Consider the following 20,055-nt stretch of genomic DNA (forward strand, 5'->3'; position numbering starts at 1 on the left):
GAGTAGGTATGCGCTCAATACCGGTAGGTATATTACGCGATATTGTATCAGTACGGAGCTGAAATTAATGCGCGGCAATAGATCGTAGCGGGCGACCACAGAGCAGGAATATTAGCATAATTTATTGGAGCCCGGGCTGATATACTGATCTTAATAATGCTTACCTACTTTATGCTATTTTTTTAAATTGGAGCATGACAAGAAGATGGGAATGATCTAGATAATACTGGTGCAATCCTGTCAAAAAATAGTAGATTGTTATACAAGGGGCTAAAAAGACCCATTATATACGAGGTATTTTTAGGCCTAAATAGAAACCGAGTTTATAATGGGTTTAGCCCCACGTGTTACAGTCTGCTTTTCACTACGATTGCGAGAAAATAAAATAGTTTAGTACAATATTCAATGATATATTTTAATTGAAAATTAAATGTACAAAGTCTTTTACCCGGTAACATAATTTCCGACTACTTTGAAGATGAATAATGAATATATGAGGTAAACGTGGGAGATAATTGTTTAAAAAACACCATGCGTAAGTTGTAAGTAAGAATGCACTTGTTGTTCTTTTCTCCACTTATTAAATTTTTCGTAAGTAGGTGTTTAATTTGAAAGTCTTTTTTGATCCATCTCCAAATTAGGGTCATCATTTTCACTAGATGAAGACATAACAATTAATGTTGCGAAACATGTAAATTACGTTCACAAATTCACAATGAATTTATTTAAATATATCAAGTAATTAGATTATTCCCGACAATAATTTGTTTTAAATTCTCGCTCTTTAATTTTATTTTCTTTATTAATATAATTTTTTCCCATTAAGAAAAGGCAAAGGTATTACACCGTGCACCCTTGTCTTCAAATCTCGCTCTATAAATTCGCAACTCAATAAAAATCAAATAAAAAAAAATAACCGCATTCCACAGACAAGAACGCTGCATTTTATTCCAGTTCCAAGTTTTATTTTTATCAAACAGTCAGGACCTTACCTCTGGCTCAATCGCTCGACGCGCGGAGCCATATAACATCCTTCGATATAAAGTAGGCTAGTACTTGGCTAGTACTCGTAACAGACAATAATTAAAAAAACAAAATTACTTTAGCCCCTAGAGGCTATGCTTGTTTAGCCCCGCTGTGGAGTGGTAATATGATAATGTTTTTGAGCAAGAGTAATGAAAAATAACTTTCTGTTAACTATTAAGCTGTAGCAAAATCATATTACACTTGGAGATCACCAACTCACGTGGCTGATAAAATAGTACGAAATAAAATACATTAGTCAAACTAATATTATGTAGAAGCAAGGTTTGATTTTTTTTGTTTGTTAGGATTTCGCTCAGAAACTGCAGCAAGCTAAACACAAAGAAAACTTAGCAGATTTCGGTTCCTCGTTCCTGATTCGCACTGCGAAATTATGGAATGCCCTTCCAGCTTCCGTTTTCTCTACCATGGGTATACACAAGTCAAGAGTGAATAGGCATCTTCTAGGCAAGCGCGTTCTACCATAGGCTGCATCATCGCTTACTGTCAAGCATGATTGCTGCCAAGCGCTAGCCTATATAATGTAAAAAAAAGATTTCATTCATATTATACGTTATCAAGGTTTTAACAGAAAAAACAGCTAGTATATTTTAATAATAAGAGAAGAAATAAAAATTAAAAAATTTGAAAAAACCCAACGTCAGAAATAGCTACGCACCTATGTTAAATAAAAGAAACCGATAAAACTAGTAACAAGCGAAGAAATCGAGAAATATTCGAAAGTTGGTTAAAAACGGATTTACAAACGATCCCGAGTGGGTTTCCTGATAAATCTGTTAAAAACAGATCAAAAAGGTCATAATTAAAGTTTAAAACTATTTGCTCAAAGGAAAATCAATTAAAGAGCTGTAGCAAGCTATCGCGGCACTCGACGAGATTTTTTGCGAGCAAAGAGCTTAGTTTTAGAGCTTTTTTACTTTTTCGGATGAATACATTTGAATAATTAAATTGGAAAATTACTGTCCAGGTTCAAGCGCACCGCTAAATCTGAATTACCATTTTATTACCTACATTTTAGTTTCTTCTGACCTTTGTGAAGTAAATATGCTAATCAACGGAAAATTATTAGAATAATGATGATATAAAGAGAAACCTATGAAAATATGTTTTACTAGTTTTTACTCTCATCAACATGAATTTTAGACCACGATCTCTTCAATTATAAGAGTAATATTAAAATAATATATTGTATTAAACAGAACAGTCAAGTTTTTAATATCTAAAAAGAAAGCTCAGTTTATTTTATCACAAACAAATAGGTTTTTGTTGTTTTAAAGTCATTGGAACACAGTAGTCATCGATATTGGCATGTCCCCGGGCTACGGGAAGCATGTAAAATGTCACTTCTTTAGTCGCGTATTATCTCTGTCAACTGGTATAGATTTCTCATCTCAAGTGACAGGCTATCGCATTATATTTGCATGCACTTGTGCACTACTACTACTGGTACACGTACTAGCAAAATCTATACTTATCAAATATCAAATATAAAAATCTGTAGAGGTAAATTCTGTGATCCAGTTATTCCAGTGATCGATACTGATGCCAAAAATGCAATCAGGAACATTTTTGTCTGTCTGTATGTTCGTCATAGAAACAAAAACTATTCGACAGATTTTAACGAAACTTGGTACAATTATTCCTCATACTTCTAGGCAGGTTTAAGTATATTTTCATCACGCTACGATCAATAGAAGCAGAGCAGTGAAGAAAAATGTTGGGAAAACGGGAGAAGTTGCCCCATTTTTACAGTGATACTACCTACTGTAAGGGCTGGATTAAAGAGGTTTAAGGGCGGATGAAGTTGCGGGCGTCCGTTTGTAAATAATAAGACACAACAACTTTAAACCTATTGCTGTTTAATTCATTCAATTAAATTATACATGATCAATTGCTAGTTTGATTTCACGTAATTAGGCAAATATTTTATTAAAATCGAACTCGTATTGTTATCGGCTTAATAAATATCCACCACAACGCACTGGTTAGCTCGGCGTTGATTATATTTAAATGAGCTAGTTTCAAATAATTAAATCTCGGCTCGAAAAGTTCTGGAACAAATCGTTTGCTGTAAGAGAAATCAATCAAGCGACTTAAAGCGTAGGTACTTAAACTTCACGACTTTTCGTTATCCACTTCGCGAATAAGAACTGAGAAGCTTAGCTTCGGAGCTTTTCTCTTTTTAGCAGATGAATAAATTTAAATTTTTATTCGAAACTCGGGGGTAGTTCGCGGTGAAGTTCCGCACAAATGTGTTTTGTTAAATGAAAAGTTAGCGCTCGGCCACAGATAACTTATAATTCAATGAATGAGTCTTTTATCTATCCAAAGCTTTCGTAGACTTGTAGCTCATCACATTGCATTACAAGTTAATGGTCACTTTATGAGTACACTAGCTGACGCATCGCGGTTTCACCCGCGTGGTTCTCGTTCCCGTAGGAATATGGGGATAATATGTAGCCTATAGCCTTCCTCGGTAAATGGGCTATCTAAGAAAGAAAGAATTTTTCAAATTGGACCAGTAGTTCCTGAGATTAGCGCGTTCAATCAAACAAACAAACAAACAAACAAACAAACTCTTCAGCCTTATAATATTAGTATAGATTTAGGTTCGCAAGGAATCTATTTGTACTCATATTATAAACGCGTAAGTTTGTATGGATGTTTGTTACTCTCTAACGCGGCTACTGAACCGATTTAGCTGAAATTTGGAATGGAAATAGATTTTACACTGGATTTATACATAGGTTACTTTTCATTCCGGAAAAATCCGTGTCTCCCGAAGGATTTGTGAAAAACTAAATCCCACGCGGATGACGTCGCGGGCGTCGGCTAGTTTATTAATATTTCTTGATTGTGATAAAATTTTTGACGGCCACCGTGGCGCAGTGGTATTCGCGGTAGATTTACAAAACGAATGTCCTGGGTTCGATCCCCGGCTGGCAGAGACTGAGAATTTCTTAATTGGTCCAGGCAGACCTGGTGGGAGGCACTGCACCCCTGACTCAGCATCGGCCGCGCCGACTCACCCCCCAGCCGCAGCTCCGCCGCCGCCTGCGCGCTGTCCAGGTCCCGCTCGGCGAAGCACTGGTACATGCCGCGGTGCGCGCGCACCACGCCGTGCACGCGCAGCGTCCGCTCGCCGCCGCCCACGGGCACGCCGTCGTGCAGCCAGCGCACGCGCGCCTCGCCGCCCTCCACCGAGCAGTTGAACTGCACTGAGCTGCCCGAGTTCGCTACCTGAGGGCAATGTACAAGGGTTGTAACATCATAGTGAATAGCTGAAGTAATGTCTTGATCTAGTCACCGCCACCACTGATACAATGGGCAGATGCGAAGGATGCCTCCTTAGCGTTTTGTATGGTTTAGTCGCACTCTTTTTTACGAGTAAGTTAGACGCTGTCCACTTTGACTACGATCTCACCACTGTCGCAAGTGCCCCACTAACAAAAGTGGTGGTGGACAGGCTTGGGAATAATTGGGAAACTACGAGTACGATTCTACCGAAATTGACATTAACCATTTTGTTTTACAATTACATATGATGATCAATGAAATCAGTGATAAGATATGTATATAAATATCGGAAAGTGCGAAATATAGAGAGGGATGGGATTCCGGTTTGCTGCAACCAGGTTTAGTTTCGTTGAAGTGGATTAATCTGCCAGACTTTTTACCTAAATCTTATAATTATTTTACAACATTTGCGATATTTTAAGATGAGTAAGATAGAATAAAGATTTTTAAATAAAATTTTCTATAATGAAGTGTTTCACAACTATGTCGACTAACAAGTAGGTGCGCACCATCGCACTAACTGTTCTACGAGTATAATCTCCAGTAATCAGACGCACCTGTAGGGTTTGTTATCAAAACGTTATCAAAATTCCGTTGAAACGCATTAAAATACCATTTGCGTTGAAGCGGCGGCCATTACTGAAGTTAGTAAGTTAAAAGTAAGTTTACTGAGAGTTTGAGGCCGCGCCGCTTCCGAAGTGATCGTTGAAATAACATTTATTTTGTTATCTAATGTTGTTTGCTTTTGAAATTCTACTTACCTGTATTTAACTGAGTAAAACTAAAAATACAACAAGACCTGCCATGATTTATGTCACATAGATTATGAGAATTGTATCATTGTAATTGTGTAACAAGTATCGTTATTTATGTAAGTTGATATCAGAATTCAAATTCAAAATTAAATTTTGTTTTATTAAAGAACTAAAGTAGTGCCAAAATTGTTTTCTATATTTGAATCAATCTAATAAAGATCAATTTTTAACGGATTTTACAAGTAGATTTCACGAATATACCTTACGCTGAACACTAGCGTCGGCCGAAGCCACCCACGAGACTGGAGCCTCATACATATACAAACGCTTTTCCTCTCGCTAATCTGTATGGAGCTTCGATCCCGTAACGTGTGATGCGCGTGAATTATTCATGGAGCGAGTTCTGTATTGACTTTAAACACGTGCACGTCAAGAAGTGGATATTATGTGATACACGATACATTTTTATTGGATATTGACAGTTTCTCTAAACTATATATAGTTTTTCCAAAAAACCCCTTGGCGTTGATAAACGTAATTGTACTTAACTAAAACCTACATAATTCAGTAAGGTAACTTGGACAGTCAAAAATATCTATTAAGAAATGGAATCTTGATACATTCAAGAATATATTATATTATACCCTTAAAATATTTAATAATAGTAATACCTCGAGAATATTATTCACTTGCTGTTACCATAAATTATACGAAGTAGCCATAAAAGATTCTTACGTCATACCTTTTTAATACAGAAACAGAAGAGACAGAAAAGAACAATAATGGATGAAAGTTTTGACACAACTGAAAAGTTGGAGGTGCATGCCCCGGACTGGATTAGAACCCACTCCTCCGGAATTGAAGGCAGAGGTCATATCCACTGGGCTATCACGGCTCTACTGGGCTAAAGCAACGCCTAGACATATTATTTAATACGTATTAATCTCAAAACTTACTTACTACATTACGTTGATACATCTGAGTGATCTGGAAGCGTTTTCTCCGTGCGGCTAATCCGTTCGGAGAGTCGGAGAGTCCGTGACGTGGCGGAGAATCGTGAATTATTCATGGTGCGGCGCGTGTATTGACTTAACACGCTCACAAAAACTAATGAATATTTCGACACGATTGTGTTTTACGGGGTTTCATGGAATTAATCATGCTATTGGCGCAGTTGTGGTACTTTTTTTAGGTTTACGTTAGTTTAGTAGGATAGGGGGATTGTTGTTGTCGTTCAATGTACCAGAGCTGTCGGTTGTAACCAAAAGCTTTTTGGGTGAATTTAAATCGTTATTTGGACATACTTATATTCTAGCATTTTTTTCAGGTAAGGTGAGATAGTAATCTATGTGTAGCAATAAATATTATTATTTTTATTTTTAACGAATTTGCTTTTGTCAAGCGACTTGCGTCTGCCCCATTGTACGCTAAATTTTGCATTTAACTGCAGGTGTTTCATTTCCGTGAATTATGTTTCCAGCGCCATGGTTGGGTTAGGTCAGGTTAATAAACATACTTGTTGAAATTCACCCTTTTGAGAATACTATAAGAAAATTACACTAGAAAGATGAACGACTTAAGGATCGTACAAGTCGATTTGTCGTAAGAACTAATACACTGAACAACAAACTGGTTTCATAAACGAAGACTTTACTTTACTTGTACTTGAAGCAGAGTTTAATTTCTGACATAGAAATAAAAAACAGAAAATAGGTACGAGGTGTTTTCAAGTCCCCGTTTAATACCAAAGTAATAAAATAAATACTGAAAATTAATATTAACACCGCCTTGTCCTCTTACTTACGTTTTCAAGCGAAACTCTGAAGATTCGAAATTGAAAAATGAACATTCCGATCAGACAGAAGCTCGCTCATCGAATACTGAACGACTATCTACTGCGGACAGTGAAAAATAACAATGAGAATTTGTATTGTGGCAGAATGTATGGCAAACCCTCAATCTTATTTTGGATCTTATAGGACGTGCCTACTGGTGAAGCAGCTCATAACTAAATAAATTAAGTTAGTATATTGTGACGCCCTAATTTTGTTCTGTTAACACTGTCGATGTTTATGTGTTGTAAACCATTGTATTTATGCTTTTAACTGATTTCTAAATAAGGAGGTTCTCAAGTTGACCGACAAGAAGTTGTTTTATTATTTTACAAATAAAATACTGTACTAATATTATAAAGAGGATATATTTGATTGTATGTTTGTATGCTTTGAATAGTCTCTGGAACTACTGATCCAATTTGAAAAAATATTTCACTGATGGGATACACTATCCCCGATTGCTATAGCCTATATTTTATTTCGGAACGGGAACCATGCGGGTGAAACCGCGCGTCGTCTGCTAGTTATTTTATAAAACTAAATAAAGTCTCTCTTAATATCCAATATAGGAAGTTTGTGGTTTGTGGTTTGTGGAACTGCGTTACTCCGCGTAGCTACTGAAAAATTCTTGGAAGGAAAATAAATTCAATATCCCATAGCTCAAACAAGGATTCGATATCAAAACCGCACGGGTAAACCAAGTGGGTTATTATGAGTAAGGAGGAATAGTAGCCGGTAAAGGCACTGTCTGCAAATTACCAACTACGAAGACGCACTATAAAAATTATGTAGTCGTTGGAAGTAGCTGGTTACAGTAGTCGACCGGCGGGCCGTTGACAACAGTCAGGGCAAGGACTGATCAAGCTTCCATAAATATTTTATTTTTTGATTGAATGCTGAAACTTTTATCAACAAAAAATCTATTGATCAGGGACGAATCAGTTTAATTTATTTGTCGCAATTTCATATAAAGCAAATAAAACGTAATAAAATTCCGAGCGTATTGGTGACATACTGGGTTGCTCTCAAGGGATGGGGGGAAGGGGGAAATTGTTAAGGTTTGTAACGAATTCAAGGGTACAATCACCTCCCTGGTAGTTCAGTAGGTAGGTAATCTCATTTGTCCGATCAAGAACAGTTATAGATGTACGAGAGGTGATCTTTAGTTCAGTTTAGTGATTTGACTTAATTTACAACAAACTCCTAATTATTGTGGGCGTAAAATCTGATTCAATGAATTATTTTACTTAGTGAAAAAGTCAAAAAAGTTTCATTCAAGAAGGTTATTTATAGACAAATATTTTAGAGATAATGAACAGGGGTCCCAAGGTATTATGAAATGGAATATTTGAATTTGCGACCCCGCACCGGAAAGCGCAGTGTTGGTCGACCCCCCACTAGGTGGAAGTTTTGTTTGGAAGTCCATGCAAGAGGTCTATGTCCAGCACTGTACGTCCATCGGCTGATAATGATGATGATGATGAAACGGGAGTCCTATTCTAATTAAGGTCAGCTACTTTTTTTTTGGTGTCTGAATAGATGATCTTCTGTGTATTGTGTGTGTGTATCAAATGAACAATTTTTCTTTCTTTCTTTTTAACTACACATACCTACCTACATGCACCTTGAGACCCCAACGTCCATTGGCTCTTCGAACTATGTGGCCTGCCCATTGCCACTTCAGCTTCGCGACTTTGGTTCTTCTGCGGATCTCCTCATTTCTAATTCGATGCAGAGAAACCCTAACCATAGCAGGCTCGTTCCATCGCAAGGTGCTGAAATGGCGACCCCGCACCGGAAAGCGCAGTGTTCGGGTTGCAGGGAGCCGGTTTTGTTTGGAAGTCCATGCAAGAGACCTATGTCCAGCAGTAGACGTCCATCGGCTGTTAATGATGACGATGATACATGCTAACTAATAAACTGCATCCTTGGTCCAGGGGTGCAGGTCTATGTCTCCGTGATAATTGAGGTCAACTTTACGCGCATGTAATAATCTAGTGTCTAATCAGTCACCTGCAGTTGCGGGTGCACGCTGACGACGAGCCGGGAGCGCACTCGCAGGCGCGCGTCGCGGCGCTGCTCGCCGTACTGGTTGTGCGCGCGGCACGTCCACACGCCGCTGTCCGCCGCCTGCGCGCGCCGCACGACCAGCACCTGCTCCGACACGGAGATCCGGATGCTGTTGGACACGGGGCTGAGGCGACCGTTGGCGTGGCGGAACCAACTGCAAGTTGCAGAGTTATAAGAACATTATAAGATTTTTTTTTGAAAATTTAATGAAAATATTTGGAGAAACCTGCCCCTGTAGCCAATTGGCACGTCGATTCTCTTTCTACCAACGCAAACGCTTTAAAAACTTGAAATATGTATGTGAATCACAGATCTTGATCACGTGACCTGTCGACAACAAATGTCATTCCTACACATTTTTCTAGTTTTCGAAGCGTTTGCAATCGTAGAAAAAGAATTGACTTGCCACTTAGCTACAGGAATTCAAATGGACATCGAGTTTTGGAAAATTTATATTTGGTAGTTTCTAAAATTGTATTCAGATATACCTAAGTGAAAGTCTACTTTAACAAGTTGTGGCAAATTAGGTTTGAAAGTCTTTAGAGTTAAAAAAATTACATCAGGCGTGATTGTAGTAGTGATATAGGAATAAAATAGAATTAATACAAAGAGAACTAAGAATTGTCATTTTTTCAATTTGTATTAATTAAAAATATTGTTCTTACTTATGTCTTAAATAAATATGTCGTTATAGAAAACTTCTAGATATTAAATGTTTAAAGAAATCTATAATATAGCTTTCAAATAAACAGGATAGTCCCAAACCTGTACGCCGGCGGCGGGCTGCCGATGGCGCAGCACACGAGCCGGATGTCGCCGCCCTGCGGCACCGTCTCGTCCTCGGACACCGTCAGGATCCGCGGGGCCATGCTTCCCGTTTGATCTGCACAAATACAATATCTTTTCACTTTTAATCATTTAAGTTTCACAGTCCATTTGAAATTCAGATATAAATTCATTCAAAGCAGTTGAGAACTTATTGTTTAAATAAGGTGGCTTATTAAAGTCGTCGGACTTTTTTAATTTGTCGTATAGCTTTCAGGTCAGTTGGAGTTTTATACAGTCTCTGCTGTAATACAGTTGCACTTTTCTTTTATGAAGTACAGTGAAGAATCAAGTTCAGTGATGAGAACTTTGCTTATTGCTTGAATTGCATTTTGGGAAATTCATATTTCTACCTGAATTGGTCCTACGCCGCCTGATCTGGTGTTTGACATAAGTTTTGATGATTACTGTTTAGCGACTTACGATCCACTTTTTTATCATCACAATAGTGGGAAAAAGAGCATGCGGGTCACCTGATGTTCAGTGATTACGGCCACCCATACACATTGTCAAAGCTAGAGAGGCACTGCTAATGCAATACAGCCTTTGGGGATATTAATATTTTTTCGTCCTGTAAGTAACTCATTATTAAAAAACGCTTATTTCCACCATTTAAATTCAAATTCAAATTCAAAATTCATTTATTTCAAGTAGGCTCAGTTTACAAGTACTTTTGACACGTCAGTTGACTATTTGTAAAGATTCTACCACCGGTTCGGAAGGCAGGTTCTGCTGAGAAGATACTGGCAAGAAACTCAACAGTTGCTCTTTTGAAAAAGTCATACAGTATTACAATTTACATTTGATACCAATTAAATTACAATTTCTTATTTCCTGTGTGAAGGTGGAAGCTGATCCAATGGCCTCCAAGCACCTTTGTCGTTAAGGAACTCATCAATAGTGTAGTAACCTCGACTAAGTAAATGTTTTTTAACACATTGCTTAAAGTTGTGCATTGGCAAGTCCATCACAGTCTTGGGGATCTTGTTATAGTATTATATATGTACACCCAAACCCACAAAATATTTTTTAACTCTTTGGAGACGATATGCAGAAATAACTAACTTATGCCCGTGTCTAGTAAGACGTGGGTTTAAATCTCCTTTTCGTTTGTACAAATTAATATTTTGTCTTACATATACTATACTGTTATATATATACTGACAGGCTACTGTTAAAATGCCTATTTCTTTAAACTTTTGACGAAGGGACTCGCGTGATTTTAGTTGATATATTGCTCGAATTGCTCTTTTTTGAAGTACAAATATAGAATGTATATCAGCAGCCTTGCCCCACAACAAAATACCGTAAGACATTACGCTGTGAAAGTACGCAAAATAAACAAGTCTAGCTGTATTAACATCAGTAAACTGTCTTATTTTTCTCACTGCAAAAGCAGCTGAGCTGAGTTTACCTGACAGTTTTTCTATATGAACACCCCACTGAAGTTTAGAATCCAAGGTCACTCCCAGGAAAACTGTGGAATTCTCTATTTCTAGTGTTTCACCATTGATCATTATAGACTTATCTAATTTTATAACATTTGGTAATGAAAACTCAATACATTTAGTTTTCTTTACATTTGCGTAGAAGAAATGATGCGAGAAAATGATGCTACAGTTTGAAATATAGCGGGTAGTATTAATGAAACAACACTTCAGAACTTAGAACACTCACTCTAACAAGACCTGAGCAGATATAACATACTCCACATAATATTCTATAACTAACATCTAAAAGTCTGTTAGGAGGCGAAGTTTTAGGACTTACGTGAAACAGCAATCATAGCCGATGCACTTCGTCTCTTCTCCCCAGTGAGAGCATGCTGAGCTTCACAGGAGTAGGAGCTGGCATCATCAGGTCTGGCCTCCCTGATCACCAGGATGTCTCCCCGGCTGCCGCCGATCATGTAGTGACCACCTGCGCAAATGATAAATAAAATAAATCTTCTTACTTTATTTAGGTCGATTGCAGAGTGCAAACTATACACATAGCACTATATACAGTATAGCAATTTATCGATATTTACAATAACCAAAAACATTTGAGGAACTAAATCGATTTATATCAGGCTAGCTTGATTTTTTGAAATTAAAGATACATATAGAATAGACTAACCACATTATCATCAAAGATTTTATTAAACCTAAAGGTAGAAATGCAAACTACTGATAGATTTTATTATCTAAGCCCACATTCAGGACTTTTTGCTTTAATGTTTTCCCAAGCACAAATTAGTTAATTACTGTAAATAATATCTGTTAACTTTTGTTCTCACCAAAACAGCTAAGAGACCGAGACAGAAGATAAATATAAAATTTGAAATTAAAAAAATGTCCAACAGGGAAATACAAGCTCCGCCGCGACATCAATTTTAATTTGAACTCTCTCTCGTTAAACTCATTTAAAATTCCATTAATTATAATTGCCTCCGCCAAACTCTGTCACAATTTATACAACAAAAACTACTCCGATTTTGGAGAATACTCGAAAAGGCATTGACGTGATTTAGATGATAAGAGAAGGCCCTCCAGTGGAGACAAAGTGACAATTCTATCGGGCATCTGTCGGTTACAATAGCGCGAGGGAGACAAAAGATCGTAATCTCGGTCGGTTGGAAAGTGATGGGGAAAGAGGACAGTTGCCGCCATTTAGAATTCATTGAAAAAGTCGAAGCTGAAAGTTATCTGATCGTGAACGGCTGCGGGCCCGCGGACAGGCGAGCGATAAAGTGCTAAACGGGTCTTTGCTAAACTGGGAGTAGGTGTTCTCGCGCCGATCGCTTCCACGCTACGTCTACTGTCGATGATTGTATTCATTTAATCTTAATTCCTAATACATTTATTTATTACAGAATATTGTGCTCCAGTGTTTTTATAGTTATTACTACATGGTCTACATGATTATCATCGGAAAACATTTATTGCAGCGTACTTTTCGTTTCTATTATGTGAAAAGTGAAAACTGTACGTAAACTTAACGTTTGTTAACTTTTGGCTTTATGTACTTGATAAAGCTCGGGAGTAGGATACTTAGTATCTATATTGTGTATATATGTACATACAAAGGGTCATTTTAGCCCCTTATGTATAATATTGATTATAAATATTATTAAGTTAGAACAGTTTTGTGCGCAAGTGTCGCCCGCCTGCCCGCAGGTCTGTCACAGTGAAACGGCGGCACTATAAATGTGTACGTGCACTCGAATAGCGTTGTCTCCTAATTTCAAAGTCATGAGAACTATCCTGAGAGTACCTCTGTTTTACAGCCCATGTACAGGTTATACCTGCATGTACTCGTAATATCAAGGACCATTTTCCAAAGGGAAGTTCCAATAATAGAAGGAGTTGATATTTTATGTAAAATCCTCCTTTTGAAGTGCTTACATCCATAACAGACTTACCTTCTTATAGAAGAGGGGATTTGGAGCTTAGACACAGTCTGTGCGGGTTTGTGGACTTTGGAACATGACTCTAGCTCTGTAGGGGTATAAGCTATAGTTCATTGTCCTTTTCCAGCCTTTTTGGACTCGAACCCAAGATCTCATGATACCAAGCCGAAATAGTCCATTGGACCAACGAGGCAAATTAAATATTCGTATGATGTGAAATCAGTCAACTTGACAGTACCTGACGCTAAATTTCCTCATCTTCATTTATTCTATGACAGATGGCAAAAACATTGTTAAAAAAGCAAAACCATGTAGCGTGACGTACTCGGAAATACAAACAAACGTTTTTTTTTTATTTCAAATAAAAAACGACGTAAACACGATACGAAAATGTGGAAAGCGTTCCAAATTGCTTTCCAATTTAATTAGAAAAAGTAATTCCTACCGCTCCGTCTAAAAAGCTTTCTTAATTATACGTTTCGAATAAAGGAATTATTCTTTCATGTTTCCATTTTGCCAAGCATTTTTGTTTTCATCAGTAGCTATATATTATCTTTGAAAGGGACAACTGTGATTAAAAATTTAGAATTACTCCTACTTCCTTACGGTCCGCTCGGTCAGACGTCGGTCTTATGATAACCGACAAAATTCTTATGATGACAGTTTATTTTGAATTAAAAAAAATATATTAATATCTACATAATATGGGGGTCGAGCGGACGAACGAACAGCTTCCGCTAGCTTCTTATGACAGGCGCCAGACTATCAATTACAAAAAATAAACAAATATTTATTATGCAATTAAACAAAATAAATAATCATAGGCCCGATGCACGCAGCCGGTTGTTGTTGTGCAGCCGAGTGAGGCAACGACGCGACGCGACGCGACGCGACGGCGCGGAACGGTATAATGAGGGCATTGTTGACACGAGCGCTGTTGTTGTTCCACGACCTGCGCTCCGTAAACAATTATACTGTTAGCGATTGTTGTTTGTTTGTCTTCATCATTGTTTTCTTTGTGCAGTAAATAATAATCGGTAGATTATAGAAGCACAAGCTACGAGTATATGTAACAGCCCCCGTGAGTTCCATTTTGATTTGAATGTATCATGTACGTGTCCTCTAAAGTGAGAGGCGAACTTTGGACAACAATTAAATCTTATGGTAATTCATAATACAAGCTAAGAGCTGTAATGTTCAAGGCGTTCATGCGAGGACAGGGTGGTAAAGGATGAGCACAATAATCCCTTTTAGAAAGTTACCGTCAAACTTAACTGTTGAAACAGTTAAGTTTGACACAGATATTCCTTCCACGATTGCTACGATCTTTATTTATCCGTCGTGTTCGTCAGTTTGGAGTAAGCTTGAATTATTGAGAACGTCCTGGATTTTGTCCTGGAACTTTCACCTTGACCTACTTCTTCCAACATTTCATTCACCCTTCTCTTATACTCAGTTTCTACTTTTATGAAAACAAGTGACTATGTTTAGATACAAAAGTGAATGTAACAGCTCCACACAGTTACACTGACAAAAAAGACAAAGATCAAAATATGATCATTCTGAAACTCTGTAGGTATGGTAAATGAAAGCGACATCCACATGAAACTACAGTTCGGAATAACTGAAATGTACGTTGTAAGTTGACGCAGCTTCCTGTTACATACAGTTTAATTCTCTCCTGATGCTACAACAATATAACGTATAGGAGTTTACGTCGATACATTCGCATATGAGCGCCCGAGGAGCAACTCGCATTTATTACTTCGACATTTAGCGTTAAGCCCGAAACACACTGAGTACGGTTCCATTTAACTACGTAGATACGTAACCTATGAATTTGAGACCACATTACATCTTATTTTTTTAATGTATCTCTCTTTAGATTTTTTTTTTATTTGAGCATGTCCGATAATCCTATCAAATTGAGAAGAATAATTATAGTTATATGGTTTTTGTCTCTTCCGTTAAAAAACGACTATAGAAACAACTGATAGTCTAAATATAATGAACAACATTAACAAACAAGTTGAGAAGCATACGAATGACTGTTTGATCAAGGGTTGCGAAAAGACAGAACATTTTGTGAGGAGGTTTCTTACTCTGGAGCCAAGACCTCGACACCCGGAAGGACTAAATGATTTTTTTATTTGCACATTGTTTTGAAATAAATAAAATATTAGTATACACTATACAGTATTATTCTTTTTCAGTTAATGCATCACCGTGTTGGCACCGCCTTCAAAGTGATCAGAAGGTAGCACGTAGGATGTTATTTTTTGCTTTTTACTTTATTTTTGTGATTTTGTAGTTAGTTGATTTTTTTTGTTAAAAATAATTTATTTATGTTTTTCGTTTTACAAATATTCAAAGTGCAACCAAGCTCAGTGTACTCCGCCCCTAACCCTTTATGACTGTTGGCTGAACACTCGGGGCTATAAAACACATTTAGATACCCTAAAATAGACGTTATGCTAAGTACTAAGTAAACATCAGTCGGGGAGTTCACTCGGCTGTATAAATAAATGCTAATTCTATGCCCTGTTGGTCTTGACTCCCGCAGTTAGCGGTTTGTTTGGCGGCGACTTCGTGTTGTATAATAATTAGCTTACAACGTATACTGTCGCCGCTTCAATGAAAGCTGAGGTATTAAGCGAGACAAGACCAGGCCTCAAAGTTGTTGTAAATTTTAATAGATATAATATCTTTTACTCTAGCGTAGGCGTTGAGAAATGTTAGTGTGCAAGGGCTTTAGTATTCATTCCTCAAAATATAACTGTACCAATACATCTAAATATAATCTAGTGGTAACTTATTTAACGTAAAAATAATTAGCAATAACAACCTAATAATAGAACTACCTACCTAGGTACCTATACAAATTAATTGAATCTCATATTATAAATGCCAAAGTGGTTTTAAGTGATTATAACCTAACCGGCTAAACCGCTAAAAAGTCACATTATCAGCAAATAGCATTAATTATATTTAGCCTTAAATTCCCACAGAAACTATGCGGGACATCCCCTAGCATTTGAAATATTAATTAAACGTAAGATGCTGAAACTCTGAACGATTTTATAACGATTCCACGAGACAGGTAGTTTCCGGCGTGACACGTCACGACACTCGACACTACACACGTCACACGACACATGTCACGTAACACGGTATGTAGTAATAACTGAGTTATGTGACGAGTTCCTTGTATCGTGTAACTTTATATTACGTAAGGTGACGAGTTTATCATTATTCAAATTCCTTGTCAGAATACAGGATGTAACTTTACATTTATGTGTAACTTTGTAAATTATCGGAGCTGTTTCTTTTGGTTTATAAATGAATGTGTTTACTTGTTAGATTTGTAACTAATATCAATTCATTATACTCGAAGGATGACTAACGAGTAAGTATCTACCAGGTTAATAAAGTAGGTACTTAGCGAGTAGGTACCTATTTCAATAACTCCCAACGTAAAAAAGAGAAACAGATAGAGTAATAGCTTGGCAAGTTGCTAAGGAAATGAGCGATGTCACATCGTTGTGATTTTACAGAATGCAAGGGTTGGTTGAAAGGACAAGACGCATTGGTTGTGTATTAAGTGTGTATTAAGTGTTGCTCTGTTTTAGGGGATGGTGTTCTAGTTATCATCATCTGGACCTATGATTGGTCTGACAATTAATAATAGAAAATCTATACTTAATATTATAAAGCTGAAGAGTTTGTTCTCTCTTAGGAACTACTGGTCCGATTCGAAAAATTATTTCAGTGTTAGATAGCCCATTTATCGAGAAAGACTGTAGGCTATTAATTATCCCCGTATTCCAACGGGAATGTGCACCACGCGGGTAAAACCGCGTAATCGATAAGATATCAATCAAATTTTCATCCATACCCTAATAAGGCCAAAGCGTGTTAGTAAACAGTCGACATTGGATCTACCTAATCGAGTTAGCCCCCTATCCTAAACAAATCTTTTCGTTATAAAGCTTCGCGGATTTCACTTATTAAATCGATACGCTAAGTCTCGCTAACTAGGTGCTTATTAATTCTCAAGCACGCTCTCGCCCAGCTCATTTTAATCCGATGAGGCGAACATTCGCAAACTTCCCCGCCCCCCGCGCGCCAGCACCGACGGCGTTACAGCTCATCTGCATAAACGACACAATCTCGCCCACGGACTACTTACTAGCTTCATGTTCTAACCTATGAGTTTTAAGCCAAAATTATTTAGTAGAAAGTAGAGTTTTATGTATTTATAAAAAGACTATCAGCCAGACCTGGACCAATTAAGAAAACCGTTATTAGCCCAGCCGGAGATCGAACCTAGGACCTCCGTCTTGTAGATCTACCGCGCTTACCACTGAGTCGTCTTTGTAACCCCCCACTTCCCTAAAATGGGGGGTGGAAGTTTGTATTGAGCATTCTGCAATTTTGAAGGTAGAAGGCTAAAAATTGGTATGTAGACTATTTGTAACTAAAAAAAACCGTGCTTCATTTTTTTTTAACCTGCTCTAACTGCCCCTTAAAAGAGGGAGTGAAGTTTTATATGGGAATTTTCGAAGTTTTTAAGGTATGAAGCTAAAAATCGGTAGGGTACAGTAGGTATAGAGTAGGGGTAGGGTTAGGCTAGGGTAGAGGTAGGTTAGGGGTAGGGTAGGGGTAGGATAGGGTAGGTTAAGGGTAGGGTAAGGGAAGGGTTGGAGTAGGGAACGGTAGGGAGGAAACGCACATTAGTCAAAGCGAATTGTGATCGGGTCTGCTATTTTTTAATATTATTAAGACGTAAAATATATTATTTTTGTTATGTAATATCAGATGAAGTCTTATAACATTTTATTTTTTCATGGCGAGACTCCTATTTAATAAACAAATGAGATATAGTACTACGTCACATCCGGTGGCCACACACAAGCGTACATCATACACAGCGACGACAGCGTACAGACGGACAGTTAGCAATTTAGCATCAGCGGCTTATTGAAACTTTTAATTCGTTCTTGTTTAGACAGGCACTCCGCCTTTGAATCTAAGCTTGTTATGTTTGTAGATTAGGGCTTCACAAGAACTGAACTGGTTGCTCTGAGTAAACCTTTATTTCATTTATAATTAACTCAAAATACTTTATATTTGAAGTTGTGTGCATTTCAGTTGTTGTGATGCTACGGTGAGACTTTCATTTGCGTAAAATTAAAGGGTTTGGGGTTCCAAACGCACCCGAGTCCCGAGAATTTAGGAATCTCAGCTGGTATTCGTTTGGTAATTATAAATTATAGCAAGCAATTTTATAACATACAATTTCGTTTTATTACTTAGGCAAATATTTCCCTTTATCATCAAACATCGACAAGGACAAGAAGCTTTACAAGTACACAAAATAATATATTTTTTTTTAATATTAGGTGGTAGGTATTCATCTACATAGTAATATTATAGACGAAACATTGGTGTAATTTGGCTTAAAATCATCATCATCATCATCACGATGCAGCGGCTCAGGATCGTGGTGACTAGGTTAATATGGATAGGTAGCCTTTTTAAATACGTATTTGCCTTTTTGAAGCTAAATTTTTCAACTAAGGACTGTTTTTTATTTTATCAGCTAAGCTAGTAAGTAAAATATTATCACCATTAATTAAATGTGTGAATCCTCCGTCCGAAAAACGGCGTCGTCAAACTGCATCGACCGTTCCATATTGACAGAGTTAACTTTTAAACTATAGAAAAACACAGAAAACATGGCTTATAAGATTGCAAATAGTAGAATGGTAGATAACAATACAAGTACGGTAACAACACAGAGCCGAGCAAGCGTTTATAATCCACATTGCGCCCATGTTTGCGTTCTTAGCGCGCTCCGGCGAATTTCTGCGAACTGACAAATAAACTATTAGCTACAGCGCTGGTGGCAGAGCTTCAGTGTGTGCTTGACAAAACCTACCACTTTTCATTAGGTCAATTCTTTGGCAAATTTATTTAATTTTTTAATTGAGAAAGCGCTTTAGAATTAAGAAAAAAGGTTTCTTAGATGTTGAATCACATGTACATAATTATTCTAAGATAACTGAAAATATTTGTGCTTACTGGATTTTGATTAGAATTTCGTATTTTAATCTATAGTATGAGGTCTAGACAATAATAACTTGACAGATTACTATTTACGTAGGTATATTCAACATACACTACTCATTACTCAGTTTTTTCAGTACGATGCCATATATGAGAATTAGAGATACTAGTTTAGGAACTTTCAAAGTCGTAGGGAGTCGTAATATTATGGTATTAAATTCAAGTCGATTATTACACTTGACTAGACAATTCTACTACAAAAGGAAGAGGTTATTCCACAAACGTTTTGCAAATAACAATTACTTTTTGTAGTATTGACAGATGAAGCACTTCCTCGTTATTTCCCACAAGCTCCGGGGCTAGCAGCGCGCGACCGACTCCCGAGCCTACCTCGATTACAAATTCAACGTCCTCTCCAATTACGCCGCCATTGTTGCTAATCCTGCGAGAGATAGGCATTATATCGCTGAGCGGGCGCCGGGGGCCTCGGCGCTTACGAGCGAGCGATTATCATGTCGTGAGCTTATATGTTAAGTGATCTACTTTACCTATTACCTCGCAGATTACGCAGTTAGTCTATATAATCATAGAGATGTTGACACAAATCTCAAGTTTATTCCATTTAATTGAAAGAAGCACGTTGCAACAACAGTCTGAATGTTCAGTCCGTAAACAGATTCATCAGGCTTGTATCCCCGGTGACTCCGCCGAGTTCTCATTAACGAGCCTGTAGTAAATACACAATCAGAAAAGTCCCGTTTCGGATACC

At 37.5% G+C, this 20,055-nt stretch overlaps 1 protein-coding gene across 1 annotated transcript in view; it reads right to left on the reverse strand.

Annotated features, from left to right (window-relative positions):
• The window catches only part of LOC112053077 (cell adhesion molecule Dscam2-like), a 149,825-nt gene that overhangs the window by 22,564 nt on the left and 107,206 nt on the right, over window positions 1-20,055 (reverse strand). The window contains exons 6-9 of the mRNA XM_052882104.1: window positions 11,597-11,746; window positions 9,767-9,884; window positions 8,945-9,155; window positions 4,074-4,284 (exon numbers count right to left, since the gene is read on the reverse strand). Coding sequence (XP_052738064.1) covers window positions 4,074-4,284; window positions 8,945-9,155; window positions 9,767-9,884; window positions 11,597-11,746 — 690 coding nt within the window. The remainder of the gene's footprint in view (window positions 1-4,073; window positions 4,285-8,944; window positions 9,156-9,766; window positions 9,885-11,596; window positions 11,747-20,055) is intronic.

The sequence above is a fragment of the Bicyclus anynana genome, chromosome 1 (assembly GCF_947172395.1).
Source record: "Bicyclus anynana chromosome 1, ilBicAnyn1.1, whole genome shotgun sequence".
In the NCBI taxonomy this organism is placed as follows: Eukaryota; Metazoa; Arthropoda; class Insecta; order Lepidoptera; family Nymphalidae; genus Bicyclus; species Bicyclus anynana.